The sequence below is a fragment of the Protopterus annectens genome, chromosome 1.part0 (assembly GCF_019279795.1).
Source record: "Protopterus annectens isolate FY-2018-M chromosome 1.part0, PAN1.0, whole genome shotgun sequence".
In the NCBI taxonomy this organism is placed as follows: domain Eukaryota; kingdom Metazoa; phylum Chordata; order Ceratodontiformes; family Protopteridae; genus Protopterus; species Protopterus annectens.
Genome location: NC_056725.1, coordinates 1,527,944,808 through 1,527,958,782, shown reverse-complemented (window position 1 = coordinate 1,527,958,782; position 13,975 = coordinate 1,527,944,808). Strand labels below are relative to the sequence as shown.

The window sequence follows — 13,975 nt, the reverse complement described above, 5'->3', positions numbered from 1 at the left end:
ATGTAAATACTGGAATACATATGCCTCCATAGGATATGCATTCACACATTCCTGTCTGTCCTGACACATAATAACCACTAGTGCAGAGGTCACATGACCACATACTACCCACTAGTTAATGACATACATCTGTACAGCATCCCACTGCTTTGTCAGAAATACATGACAGTTATGGTGGCACGGCAGCAGTACATCTGGCAAATATCTGGACATAACATCACACTGGGTAAGTACACTAAGCTGCCAGGCATGTAACAAAGCACTGTGCAAGGTACAAGCAGACTGCCACAACACTGGCCTATATTTCTTATGAGGGAATACCCATGCACCTGCAAATATAGCTGGCTCTACAGGCATGTCACAGCACAGATTAACAGACACCTATGTGAAAGTGCATACCCACAGCCAATGTGAACACAGTCACTGCCACATATGGTAAACTAGCTTAATATTACAGTATATGTCTGATCAACACCATCCTCATATGTTCCACTCACATACTAATCCTACATATACTGGGCCACTACACAGTGTGGTCCGATATCTGTCTGTGGTATGGGACATGTGTGTGTTTGGCCCTACAAACATGTAAGCCAATAGGGTACCATACAATGGAGCAGCAAGTAACATCAGATAGAACAGGACCAAGAACAATGACATCTACCACAGTCTGTACACAAGCCAAGACAGATATTCGCACTACACACACTGTCGACAATCACAATAAATACACGGGCCTCAGTACTGTACACACAACCACAGAATGCCTAGATTATGTCCTCAAATATAACTCTTATTATACATAACATGTGTAGCAGTCTGATATCTCACTGGCTTGTTATCAGATATGATGTCAATAAATAATGGTGTACAGAACATATGCACCTCTTACTGCATGACATGTGTACAAAGGTTGACAGAGTTGTAGCTGGAGGTACAAACACAGGGCCAATATTGACATGTTGCTGTGATAACCTCATACATTTACTGTTGTAACAGGGTTTGTTGTGACATATGTCCTGTGAGGGATATGAAGTCAGTAACTGCCATGACTGTCATCATGTACTGACTGAAATCCTCAGACTATGATTCTGCAGTTCTCAGATAGGTGTACTATGAGTAACACAAGAAACAAAAGGCACCACACACTGACCAGTCTGCAGATGATACTACAGATGGGGGTTTCCTCAAAAACATAGCACTGTCATGACAGGTATTAAAACATGCAGACCAGCCATATCCACACACACCCTGTTAAACTGACATTACTTCAAATGCAGAATAGCAACACTTACATTCTGTAGTCATGTGAGGCACATCCCCCTCCTGCGTGTTGGCCTGTTTCCACAGTGTATGTTGTTAGAGGTAAATCCCAAATCCATCTGTGATGCTGTTTGCCAAACACCAGATCTAAGTCCTGCTCACAGTGAATGAAAAGGCCCAACATCAACATGATGTTCCTAGATATTGGAGTGTGTTTCCATGCAATTGGCTATGGGTATGTTACCATAGCTGTTCCACATGCAATCAGCTAGAAGAGGGCTGCAATTCATGCAGAGGCCATCAGCTGATCATGAGCATCACTTACAAAACACAAGCTGCTGCCTAAGCAAAGCAGGTATAGTTCTTCACATCCACCAGGGAAGGAGTGAGAGAAACAGAGACAAAGTAAGTCAGGGAGGGAGGGTTTCAAACTCCTGACTATGCATTGATATCACATGTCTATGCAGTTATTGCATGTGCCACATAGCTTACATGTTGAAGAGCTGTCCAAACGTATATGTGATGGTAAGTGACATCTGCAACAGTGATATGGTAGTGATACGGTAGGTGTAGTACACATGCCTGTCCACATGAATAGGTGTCAGCATCAACACAGCCACACTCTCTGAGGGACTCACACACATTGACACACTTGGCAGGGTCAGGAATACACTTCCTAACTAGTTTGCCACAATACAGTAATGTGCAGGTATCACATGCACCACAGGGGTTATCCGGAGGTTGTATGGGCAAAGGGAATGTGAAGGTGTCTGACATCAGACAGTATGCCAGTGGGAGTTGTAGTGAGTGTGATTGTGGTCGAAAGCATCATACACCACACACACACACACACACAGACACAGGGTGCCAGTACTGACATGCAGGCATGCATTGCTTCATGGGTGTGTAATGGTTGACTGTGCCAGAAAGATATACAAGGCTAGGTGAAGGGTATACCTTGGATTCAGGCCACATGACAATGGTCTGCAGTGTGGCTCAGGGGTGTAGTGTCAGGATTGGCCCACACAGGTGGGTATTGCATTTACCATCCAGTCACCTGCATAACTACTCTGTGTGGCCATTGCTGTGCAATGCTTGCCATGTATGTGTTCCTTAGTCCATGACATGGACGCTGTCTGGGATGTGCACATGTCCCACATGCATGTACAGTGACATGTGGAACTGTACCTGGGGTGTCTGGCCCATGTATTGTACACAGATTATCATCAGATGTGCCAGTCTTGGCCTCATGTGCCAGGAACTGGCAATGGATAGCAGATTGACCCTGCACCTACATTGATAGCATGATACAGGTATTCCCTGGTGTCAGTGGCATCTGTCCATACAGAGCATGTGTTTAAGGGATGGCATGTCCTTTGTGGGTAACATTTGATGGCATCACAGGTGTTGCAGGCATCCAGTGGGGAACATAGTGAAGGCACACTGTATGCATGTACATGCCTATTGTACTGATGGACAGGGTGCCATGCCCTCTGTAGTCCACTGCAATCACACCATGGTTACTATCTGTGGGCAATATGCGGGGTACTACCAAAATAGCGGCTGTTGCCTAGGCAAGTGTGTTTGTGCATGAGACATGGGTTGAGAGTGTTATCTGGGTAATACAAGGGTTGTTAACTTTGTTCACCAGGCTTTGATGTCACATGCAGGGGTATGGATTGCCATCCCAACCTCTCAGCTATTTCACATCTGTTATCCTTGTAAGGTGGACATTGTGACATATAATAGGGCCACCATCTAAGGAATTTGCAAAACCCACTCCATAATGAGTCCCGTTGTTACACACTCACAGCCACCTCCACATAGGATATGAATGACAAACACAGACACACAAACACACACACACACACACACACACTCTCACACACACACACACACACACACACACACACACACACACAAACACTTGCCATGTCTGAGATTAGAACTCCTACCCAACAAGTTTATTACACTACAGCATTAGGCAGTTATAGGATGCGCCATGTAGAGTACTGAAGTACTCCTTTCCCAAAGGTGTATTTCACAGTGAATGACATTAGCAGGCTTTCCAAAGAAGGTCAATGGAGGTTGTAGTGACTGTGAATGGCCTCAAAAGCATTGCACCCTACACAAAGAAACACACACACAAACATCCACACTTGCCATGTGTGGGAATAGAACCACTACCAAAGTACTATATGACACTACAGCATTACACTGTTATAGGATGCACCATGGAGACTACTGGGCTACTCCTTTCCCAAAGGTGTATTTCAAAGTGAATGACATCAACAGCCTTGCCAAATAGGGCATTTGAATTGTAGTGAGTGTGACTAGCCTAAAAAGCATTGCTCTCTAAACAGACAGAGACACAAACACAGTTACCATGTCCGGGATTAGAACTTCTACCTAACTAGTTCATCACACTACAGCATTACACAGTTATAGGAAGGTGTATTTCAAAGTGAATGACATCAACAGCCTCGCCAAATAGGGCATTTGAATTGTAGTGAGTGTGACTAGCCTAAAAAGCATTGCTCCCTACACAGACAGAGACACAAACACAGTTGCCATGTATGGGATTAGGGCTTCTACCTAACTAGTTCATCACACTACAGCATTACACAGTTATAGGATGCGCCACAGAGATTATTGGGACACTCCTTTCCCAAAAGTGTATTTCAAAGTGAATGACATCAGCAGCCTTGCCAACGTAGGGCATTTGAATTGTAGTGAGTGTGACTAGCCTAAAAAGCATTGCTTCCTACACAGACACACACACAGTTGCCAGGTTTGGGAATAGAACTCCTACTTAACTAGTTTATGACACTACAGCACTATGCAGTTATAGGATGCACCACAGAGATTACTGGGCTATTCTTTTCCCAAAGGTGTATTTCAAAATGAATGACATCAGCAGTCTTGCCAAAGTAGGGCATTTGAATTGTAGTGAGTGTGAATAGCCTAAAAAGCATTGCTCCCTAAACAGACACACACACACACACACACACACACACACACACACACACACACACACAGTTACAATGTCTGGGATTAGAACTCCTACCTAACAAATTTATCACACTACAGCATTACGCAGTTATAGGATTTGTCACAGAGATTACTAGGCTACTCCTTTCCCAAAGGTGTATTAAAAAGTGAATGACATCAGCAGGCTTGTCATAGTATGGCTATGGGGAGGGCAGTGTGTGTGCATGGGCCATAACCCATTCATCTAGAGGTAGACACACCACACTCAGGCACACGCAGGTTTATATTCCGCAGGTATGTGTATACAACTGCTAAATGACTACTGCCTTGTACAGTCATGTTGCACAGTTGGCACTTGCACCACCGAGTTTGTAATGCTGAGAGATACCAGTGGCTAATTTCTAAAGTGAATGACATTTACACATCATGTGGTTGCAGTCATTTGGCTGTTTGCTGGGTGGGACAGGTCTCATGATGGAAGGCTCTTTGTCACTGTCACTCTCTTTCACACATCTATATATGTGTACTTTTGGCATAGTATAGTGTGTTGTCCTTGGATGTATGTCTGTATTCCTATCCAATGTGTGTGCAAAGCATGACTGGTACATACTGAGGAGTGTATGCACTAACATCTGCAGCTGTCAGATATGTATGGTCCACTGTTGTTGGCAGACATGGGCTTCATTTGTTTAAGTGTCTGAGCATGCCCAGTATGACCTTTCAGTATGTTGTTGTCTGACATTGCCTTCATTTCTCCAAGTGTGTGAGCATGCCCAGTATGCCCTTCTGTATTGAATGTGTGGATCCATTCCAGGTAGTTTGTACTCCAGTGCAGATCTTTGTGTTCTACACCTACAGGTAGCAAACTGTTTCTGCAGGATATCTGTAGATCAGTTGGTAATATGGGGTCAAACCGTGCAAGGGATAGTGTGTACTGTAGGTGATTGTGTCTGTGCTGCTTCTGCTACATGGTACTGGTGTTAGCAGAGATATTCAGACATGTGTACTGTTATACACTGTGATGTTTTATGTCCTCAAGCACTGTCAGGTGGACATTTTTGCTCACAGTGATGTCCTGGGGAATACAGGGTGAATGCAGCTGTGTCCAGTACTGTGGTCAAACTCCTACATATTAATGGAAAGTTATGCCATTCTGGAGGGGGAGCTGCAGACACTTGCTGCTGGGTCTGTGTATCCAGTGCAGCACCTTGGTACAGTGCAAGCAGAGGATTCCATACTTGTACATCCATCGACGTAACAGTATGGCCTTATCTTGCTGTGGTAATACCTCACAGCTGTACAGATTCACAAAGGTTACCCAGAGGCAGGAGTTATAAGTCAGGACATTATCCCTATTGAGATGTATGGGCAGGTAAGTAGCCACCCATTTTTGTGTTTGCAGCCAGGGATAGTATGTGCACACAGCTATGTGTTGGACCTTCACATTCCCATGCTGCCCATGCTCCCACCCACCTCCTATTATTCTATCCTCTTCCATACATTATGCATACATTCTCTGATACTTTCCCTATAGCTATCACCTCATCACAGCTGTGTTTTGGTGCTGGTCCACAGTTCATGCAGTGGGACATGGTGGACATTTTACTTTGGTTTGTCCACATGGCCTTGCATATGGCTTATGTGGAGTGTGCTATGTTGTTATTTGGGTGCCCATGACATGACATACATTGGCAGTATGGGTAAGACACAGGCCTTTCACACAGGCCTGTAGGCCATTTGGTGGTGATGCAGGCCAGCTGTAGCAGGCTGTTGCATTCTGTCAGCCCTACAGTCCCAGACTGCCATACAGTATATTCCCCTGGGGTGACAGGGTAGGAGCGCTAGGTGTTCATGCCAATACTTTCTATCAGTATTGATCAGGTCATGTGGATGCTGGCAGAGTGCTACTTACAGCTAGGGACACACCCGCATGGGACACCTGCACTGCATGCTGCATTGTTTTGCTATTGCCATACACAGGTGGGGGTCATATTGTACCCATTCCCAACAGCAGGGATACAACCAGAGAGGTACCTGTGGGTGGTGTTTGGGTGAGCTGGGTGCATGAGTGAAATGGACACTACTTGCATCTGACTCACAGATATGCATGGGGCATTCCAGTTATGCTGGCTTGTGCGGGGACATCAGCCATTTCCCAATACATCGTCCTATCACCTTTGTGATCTGCAAGTGTTCGGCCAGATGACATCAGTATTCCCTACTACAAGCCCAGATAATGTGATGCATACCTGCATGTACAATTCCAAGGGTGTGTCCATTTCATGGTTACACATTATATACTGTATGTGTGGGGTACTTTTCTCTGTGTACTGCTTGTGTATCTAGCCCAACAATCATGCCATGTCCATCTTTCAGATGGTGACACATATTACCACCATACATTTACAATGGCTTACTGCTAGCATGTGTTATACTGGGGAGAATTGTCTTTGGTACTGCAGTTGTGAGGACTTGGCCCTGTCAACTGCAATAGTGGGCAATGGCCACCAGGTCAAACTTCAACATGAATACATACTGACCACTCTCGCACAATATGAAACACACACCAACCTAACACTCTCATACCTGCATATTGTACAAATGCTACAATCTATCCTGCTACCTTGGCCATCTCAGGTCATCTGTGCTCCACTGGTATTATACCTACACATACATGTTACTACCTGTCTACATTGGATTGGAGGGGGGTACACCTGACTGTTACTACATTTCTACATAGGATTTGGGGAGCATATATGACTATTACAGCATGTGTACATCAGATTGGGGGGCACACCAGACTGTTACCACATTTCTAAATAGGATTGAGGGGCACACCTGACTGTTACTACAGTTCTACATAGGGTTGGGGGGGCACACCTGACTGTTTCTACATTTCCCCACAGGAATGGGGGAGGGGGGCACACCTGACTGTTACTACATTTCTACACAGGATTGGGGGAGGAGGCACATCTGACAATTTCTACATTTCTACACAGGATTGTGGGGGGCAGACCTGTCTGTTGCTACATTTTTGCATAGGATTGAGGGGGTGCACCTGACTGTTTCTACATGTCTACATAGGATTGGGGGGCACACCTGACACTTGTACACATTTGCTATGACTGTACTGGTATGTCAAGTACTCCATTTCATTCTGTATTCTAACCTATCATGCTGACTAGAGGCATATCAGGGTACTACAGGTCTTAGGTTTGATTGACCTATATATTAGTTTCTGACTTCCTACCCCTCAGAACTAACATCCCACTGCCTGACCTGATGTAGTTTGTCTGTGTAGGCCTGGGGGGGAGGTTACCCATAGGCATCATTCAGAGGCCTTAGCACAATCTTTGTTTGTGTTTGTCTACACCTGTCCTGCTGGCTGAGACTGGTATTGGGTATGTGAACCTCCCTGACTGGCATGTGTGTGTCATATGGACACACATGTGGCCCAGCACATTTCCTGCAGTGGGTTTTGTCACCAAGTGTAGTACTGGCTACTATGGTGACACCAGTATTTGTTTCAGATCTGATGCTGCCACTATAGGTGTCTACTATCTGCTGGCATCTCATTCAGCCACCCGATCCCTTGCATGCTCACATCCATACCACAGATACAAGTAACAACACATACTACTCCATTCAGCAATTGGTAAGGAGACTGACTTACCTTGTGGGTGTGCCATTATTGAGGATGGTACTGGAGAGCTGTCTATGTTGGATGCACATATTAACTCCCTATACATGATTGAGCACAGGTAGTGTCATGTTTGGTACCGCTTTTACTCTATGTGCAAGTCAGAGAGAGGTGTCATTCCCTGGGTCCCTACTGTAACAGTGTATGTGCTATGCATTGCCTCTTTGCCAAGGCCAGGCCATACTGGGCATGCCTCCATCTGCCTACTGGGGCAGGCTCAGGTTGTTTCTCCTCCGAGTCACTCTGTGCCTGTGCAGGCCTTGTCATTGGTGAGGGGGCTGTGTGGCCCTGCCCCATGCTGTTCCTGCTGCAGCTGTTTCTGCAGGATCATATTGTGTAGCATGGCACATATGATGACAATTTGGGTACATGTAGCTGGTGAGTACTGCAAGGCTCCACCAGATGTGTCCAGGCACTGGAACCATGACTTGAGCATCCCAAACACACACTCTATTATAATTCTGGTCTGTGCGTGTGCTCATTATGGAGTTCTTATTCAAGTGTGTGTGCATTTCAGATGGGTGTCATCAGCCATGGCTCCAGTGCGTAACCAGCATCCTCCACTAGGTGACCATAAAGGATGTCCCCACTGGCAAATCTCTGGTACAGCTGCATCAGATGCCAGATGTGGGAATCATGATAGCTTCCAGGGCAGCCAGCACACACATTCATTATTATGCCCTGGGCATCGCACATGACCTGGCAGTTGATGGAGGGAAAGCCCTTGTGGTTGATGTCGACCATACCCCGCTCACCGGGTGGTGCTTTGATGCATATGTGCATGCAGTCTATAGCACCCACTACCTCAGGGTATTCTGCTAGTTGGTGGAACAGTTGCATATTGCTGGCCAACACCTCACGGGTGCTGGGGAAATATACGTGCTCACCGGCATGTGCTGACATGGTATCTAGGAACTGGTGGAATACCTGGATGTTGATACCTGTGAGATCCCCATGATATCCCCAGTTGGGCTTTAGGAGGTACCTGTGTTTAGTATTCCTAAGCCTACACATACCTTGGTATCCACTGGGATGGGTTCCCCTCTGTTAGTTCTGTGTGTCAGGCGTGGCTGGCACAGCTGAACAATTTGCTGTAGGAGATCCCTGTCCATCCTATAGCGCTCCACTATCTCCAGATCATGTAGCCCCTGGTAGATTACCCTGGGTCTATACACCCATCTCCGTCTCCTCACTGTGGGTTGGTCGACAGCATTCTCATCCTCGTCACCCTCAGTCTCTTCCACATGTTGATGCCTGATAGTTGCTGCAGCCCCTATCATTTTGTTGCTTTTGTTTGTTAAAAGTTCCCCACTTGCATACACCGATGGTGTAGAGTATGTGTGAAAAACCAGAGGGAAAGGTGTTTGCATAGTTTATAGTAGTGTTCTGGGCAGGGCTGGTCTGCTGCCTGTGTAATTGGCTGATTCTGATACATTTCACCTGCCAACTATGCTTGTTCTCCTAGATTACCTTTCTACTGCTGTTTTCTCTTCCCGTTGCCTTCCTGTTTAAGCCTGGGGGTGCGCTGCGCAAACACAGTGCTCAAATGTGCACAGAGCTATTATTTCCTGGTTTACTTTTTTTTTCCTTTAAAACCCGATGCGCGACATGCACACCCAATGTAAAGAGTGCTAGGCAGCCTCAGGCACACCCTCTTGCTTAGCTCTGCTAAGCTAAGGGCAAACCCAAGCCACAGGGCTCCAATCCACTTACAGTATGCCTGATACACACCCCTATGATGTCAGCTAACTCCTAGGCATGCACCAAGCTATTCCTGCTCTTACACTGTTGAGTGCTGACTAGCATGCAGGGGAAATCTGGGATTCAGTATCATTCCCCTCATTTGCATAGGATTGCCTGCTGATGCATAGTTACAGGTCCCACACTGAGCCTCCCCCCTTAGCAACCACTATTCCCTGGCCATGTTGTCTTCTGCCTGCCATTGAGTATACTGCCAAAATAGTGATTTTGGTTAGAATGCTTATTTTAGGATTTTTTTTTATTTTTCGTCCAATCCCGTTTGTGCGCCACTGCCCTACACTTAAACAGATGAGATCAGCACGGCAGACATATTGCCTGCTGGGGCTCCTGCACTAGTCCTGCACAACGTGCAGGGCTTGCTGAATCCAGAAGTATGTTGTTCAAATAGCTCTAGAAGTTTTTTTTTTTTTTTTAGCATTATGATACAGATATGAAGCTTTCAGCAAAGGAATTTGTGATGACAAAGTATAAAATCTTAGCAAAAAGTTATGTTTACCTTTTCATTTTGCAGGACTCACTTTTGTTCTTATAAGCTGCAACACTTTAAATGCTGGGATTATTTAATGGGTACTAAAAGACTGTAGAAGAGATTTTTTTAAACATTATGATTATTAATGAAGTTCCATATACATTATTTTAATATTTCAATAAATGTTTAGGTATATGTAAAGCAATCTTATTTCTATTCAAAATATGGTATTGTACTCTTAGTTTTCAAGTTTACTTAAAATTTGTGTCAAGTGATGATGTAACTTGTAATTGTAGCAGTTTTAAAATGTTTGTGGCTTTCATTTATATTCTTATTTGTAAATGTAAGTTTGACTGGTAAAAACTGATTATGTACACTTTTAGTTTATGTAGTAAGCTTAAAAACAATTTTTGGAGCTGAATGTTCCAGCACTGTCAATGCAGGAGCTGCAGTGAACCTTTTGTTCATCAAACCATCCCAGTCTTACTATATAATACCCAATCCTGATTAACCATATATCTCTAGCTACAGTTTTTAAAATATTTACCATACTAACCACACTATACCTATACCTCAATAGCTCTCTTCTGAGCACAGTCAGCTACTTTTTATTGGGTTTAACCTTGAACTGACACATTAAGGTAACTGCACATTGGCAGTGGTGTGCCCATTAATGTCTACGGATGCAACAGACGCTTTTCCTATGTCTATATCACTGAGGTTAAAGTTCCTTGTTTTTCTTCCACAATATCACTGCAAGGAAACCTCATATTTTAAAATTAATTTTATACATAAATAAGATGACAGAAATGTACCCTGATGGGAGAAAGTACAGTTTGGGAGTTTAAACACTTGATGCTGTAGTGCTAAGTTTCAGGACATTGGCAAATCAATTTAATTGATTGAAACATGCCTCCTTTAGAAATATGAAGCATAAGCTGTAATATATAGTGAGATTTTTTAATTTGCTTAACTTATCACTATATTATGAAATATATATTATTGAATAAACTATTTAGAGCTGGCAAATATACTCTAGTAATACAGAAATGGCGGGGGAGATAAAATCCTCATCAGATGTTAATGATAGTCTCCAATGACAGGATTATGGAACTATAACTTATACTGATGAATGTAATGTATCTGTCTTAGATCAAATGTGATCAGCAAGCTCTGAGACATTTCAAATAATAAAATTGGGTAGGGAACTATGGAGAAGGAACACTTCACTGCAACCAGAACATGCATGCAGTATATATAATGATTACAGATACACCCTATGGATCAGGATATAAAATAGCTTCATGTTGATCAGCCATCCTAACTAGCTAATTAATCAGTCATATAATAAATAACTAGAAATGCCCACTTTATAGACAACTTTATTCAAACCTGACTTACCTGATGAATGTAGGGTACAGTTCAGCATTTACCAAGCAGACTAGTTCAAAACCAGATGTGATTGCCAGTCGTCCAATTAATGCCATGCATGTCTTTAACCATTTCAAATCTTACAAACAAAAAAAGAATAGAATGTTTAAAATGGCAGATGTAGCCAAATAATGTTATTTTATTGCAGTTTTTCTTTACAAATTTTTTCTGTCTTTCATTGTGTATCAATCTACTGCCTCCATTCTGCAATGCAAAAGCTAGTAGCACCTCTTGAAACTGTGATATTTTCATTGTGTTGTTTATGCTGCTCATTTGGCACTTTTCTGTTATACTCAGTCATTCACCTGGCACTCACCACAGTGATAATTGTTACAGCAATGATGCAATCAATTCGGTGAGAAATCATTTGCAAAAGTATGCTGACTTCCAAACTAGCAATAAATCTAAACAGCAGTGGATGCCTTTTAAAAGCCTACTACAGACTAGTGGCTCTAACATCTTTGAAACTACTGAAACAAATTGTCAATACCAGATTAATAATAGCAGTCACAATAATTAAAGTTATTATTGTAATATTACCACATGATCATATGCATCACTTGAGCCAAACACTTTTAGTAGAGCAGGACAATATGTCCACTATTTATTTCAACAAGGCATAAGGAGTATGAAAATGTATTAAGAAAGTAAGTGTGTCTTTTCAGTAGTCAAATAACTGTTGATAGTAATGACTGACCATTAGTCCATATGTACAGAATGCAAAGGCTGCACAGAATAGTTTCTTTTAAAACTGTAACTTTTGTGTAAACTAGTTTAACATGGATGGGTCTAAATTATAACATTTCCAAAAGAATATTCCACTAAGCATATAATGCCCACAAGTCTAAGGCCACAATAAATTCGAATCTGGTTAGAATTATACAAATACTTCTGTCATCCAGCTAAGAGATGGATGGTTTGCTTGAGAGGAGACATGAGACAGGCAGGCATGACTTCTGATGAAGGTAGGACAGCTGATCTGAAGATAGAGAAGTGGTGACACCCCAAGCCCATGTAAAAATGGGAAAGATCGTTAAATGATGAAGATGATGATTCTGTCACTAAAATATTATAATATACCCATATACTATTTATTTATTTATTTTACATTTGTTTACCGGGAGAGTCCGACTGGGCATAAAACCCTTTTCAGCAGAGGCCTGGGGAGAAATGCTCCATTGTTAGTAAACTATTTTGTTAGTAGAAGGAAAATTGTATAATACAATAAAGAAATAAATAGTAACAGACATTCATAATGGTGAAAAGATTAGAACAGAATAAATCGGTCAAGTGGGAGACAAGACCTATAATCTTGTATAACAATGGTTCTAGAAGACAGTTCTTACAGTAGTAGCAGGTAGTGACCTTGTATATAATAAGAGAGCAATTACGATACTTGGTCTTATATACAGGTAGCATAGCAAACTGAAGACTTAAAATCTGATAGATATTAACAGTGAGAAGGAAAAAAAAAAACATAAGGTAGTCATATGATTTAAATTCAATGCTCATTACATATGCAATTAAAATTTTAAAATCAGCTAGTTCCATGGTTTGTAGAAGACTTCGCCTAAAAAACAGTAGCAAAGAATAAATAGAAAATACATTGCATTACGGATTATAGTAGGCTTGTCCAACCTGCGGCCCACTGGCCACATGCAGCCCTGGACAGCTAATAATGCGGCCCCCACAGGATTGAAACTTTTAACATTGTAATGTGATTTGACCTGATTGTACTGTGTTCACCTACAGTCATTAGACAAAGGCAAAAAAGTAATTAATTTTCCGTGGTTGCTTCCATGTAAGATACATACATTTTTTTTATTATTATTCTTAGTTTAATGTACGCAATTAGCAGCTGGTAGCATGACTTTTTCAGAAAAGTCAGTAGATTCACTTATATCAGCTGTGTGCTCAGTGGTGAATCATGCTATTGGACTGCAGAACTGCAGCCCCCCCCCCCCCCAGCTGTAAAACAGAAAAAACAAAATAAAAAAAATTAAGTCCCAGAATGAACTCCATGCATGCATACTCGAATCTGGACTGGTTAAACAGCAGTCCGGATTTAGAAAGTAGGCACCAGTCTACAGATCCCCCAGAAGTCTATGCGGTTACAACCGTATAGACTGGAAGGGGATCGGACTGCAATGGCTGCAGTTTGTGCATTCTCCAGAACTGCAGGCTGGAATTCAGTGCATGCATGCAGACTAGAGACTTTGAATGCATTCACGGGAAACAGGGAAAGTTGGAGCTACTGGGGCTATGGATTGCAGCAGGATGTCCAGGACAAAGGTGGGTGTGTTAGGCAGGAACGGAGCTTTTGGTGTGTGTGTGCTTTTAGGCGGGAACGGACCTTTTGG

At 42.9% G+C, this 13,975-nt stretch overlaps 1 protein-coding gene across 1 annotated transcript in view; it reads right to left on the bottom strand.

The window, feature by feature from the left end:
* Nucleotides 1-13,975, bottom strand: part of SLC22A2 (solute carrier family 22 member 2) — a 583,430-nt gene that overhangs the window by 51,439 nt on the left and 518,016 nt on the right. The window contains exon 8 of the mRNA XM_044072890.1: nucleotides 11,586-11,694. Within this exon, the coding sequence (XP_043928825.1) occupies nucleotides 11,586-11,694 (109 nt within the window). The remainder of the gene's footprint in view (nucleotides 1-11,585; nucleotides 11,695-13,975) is intronic.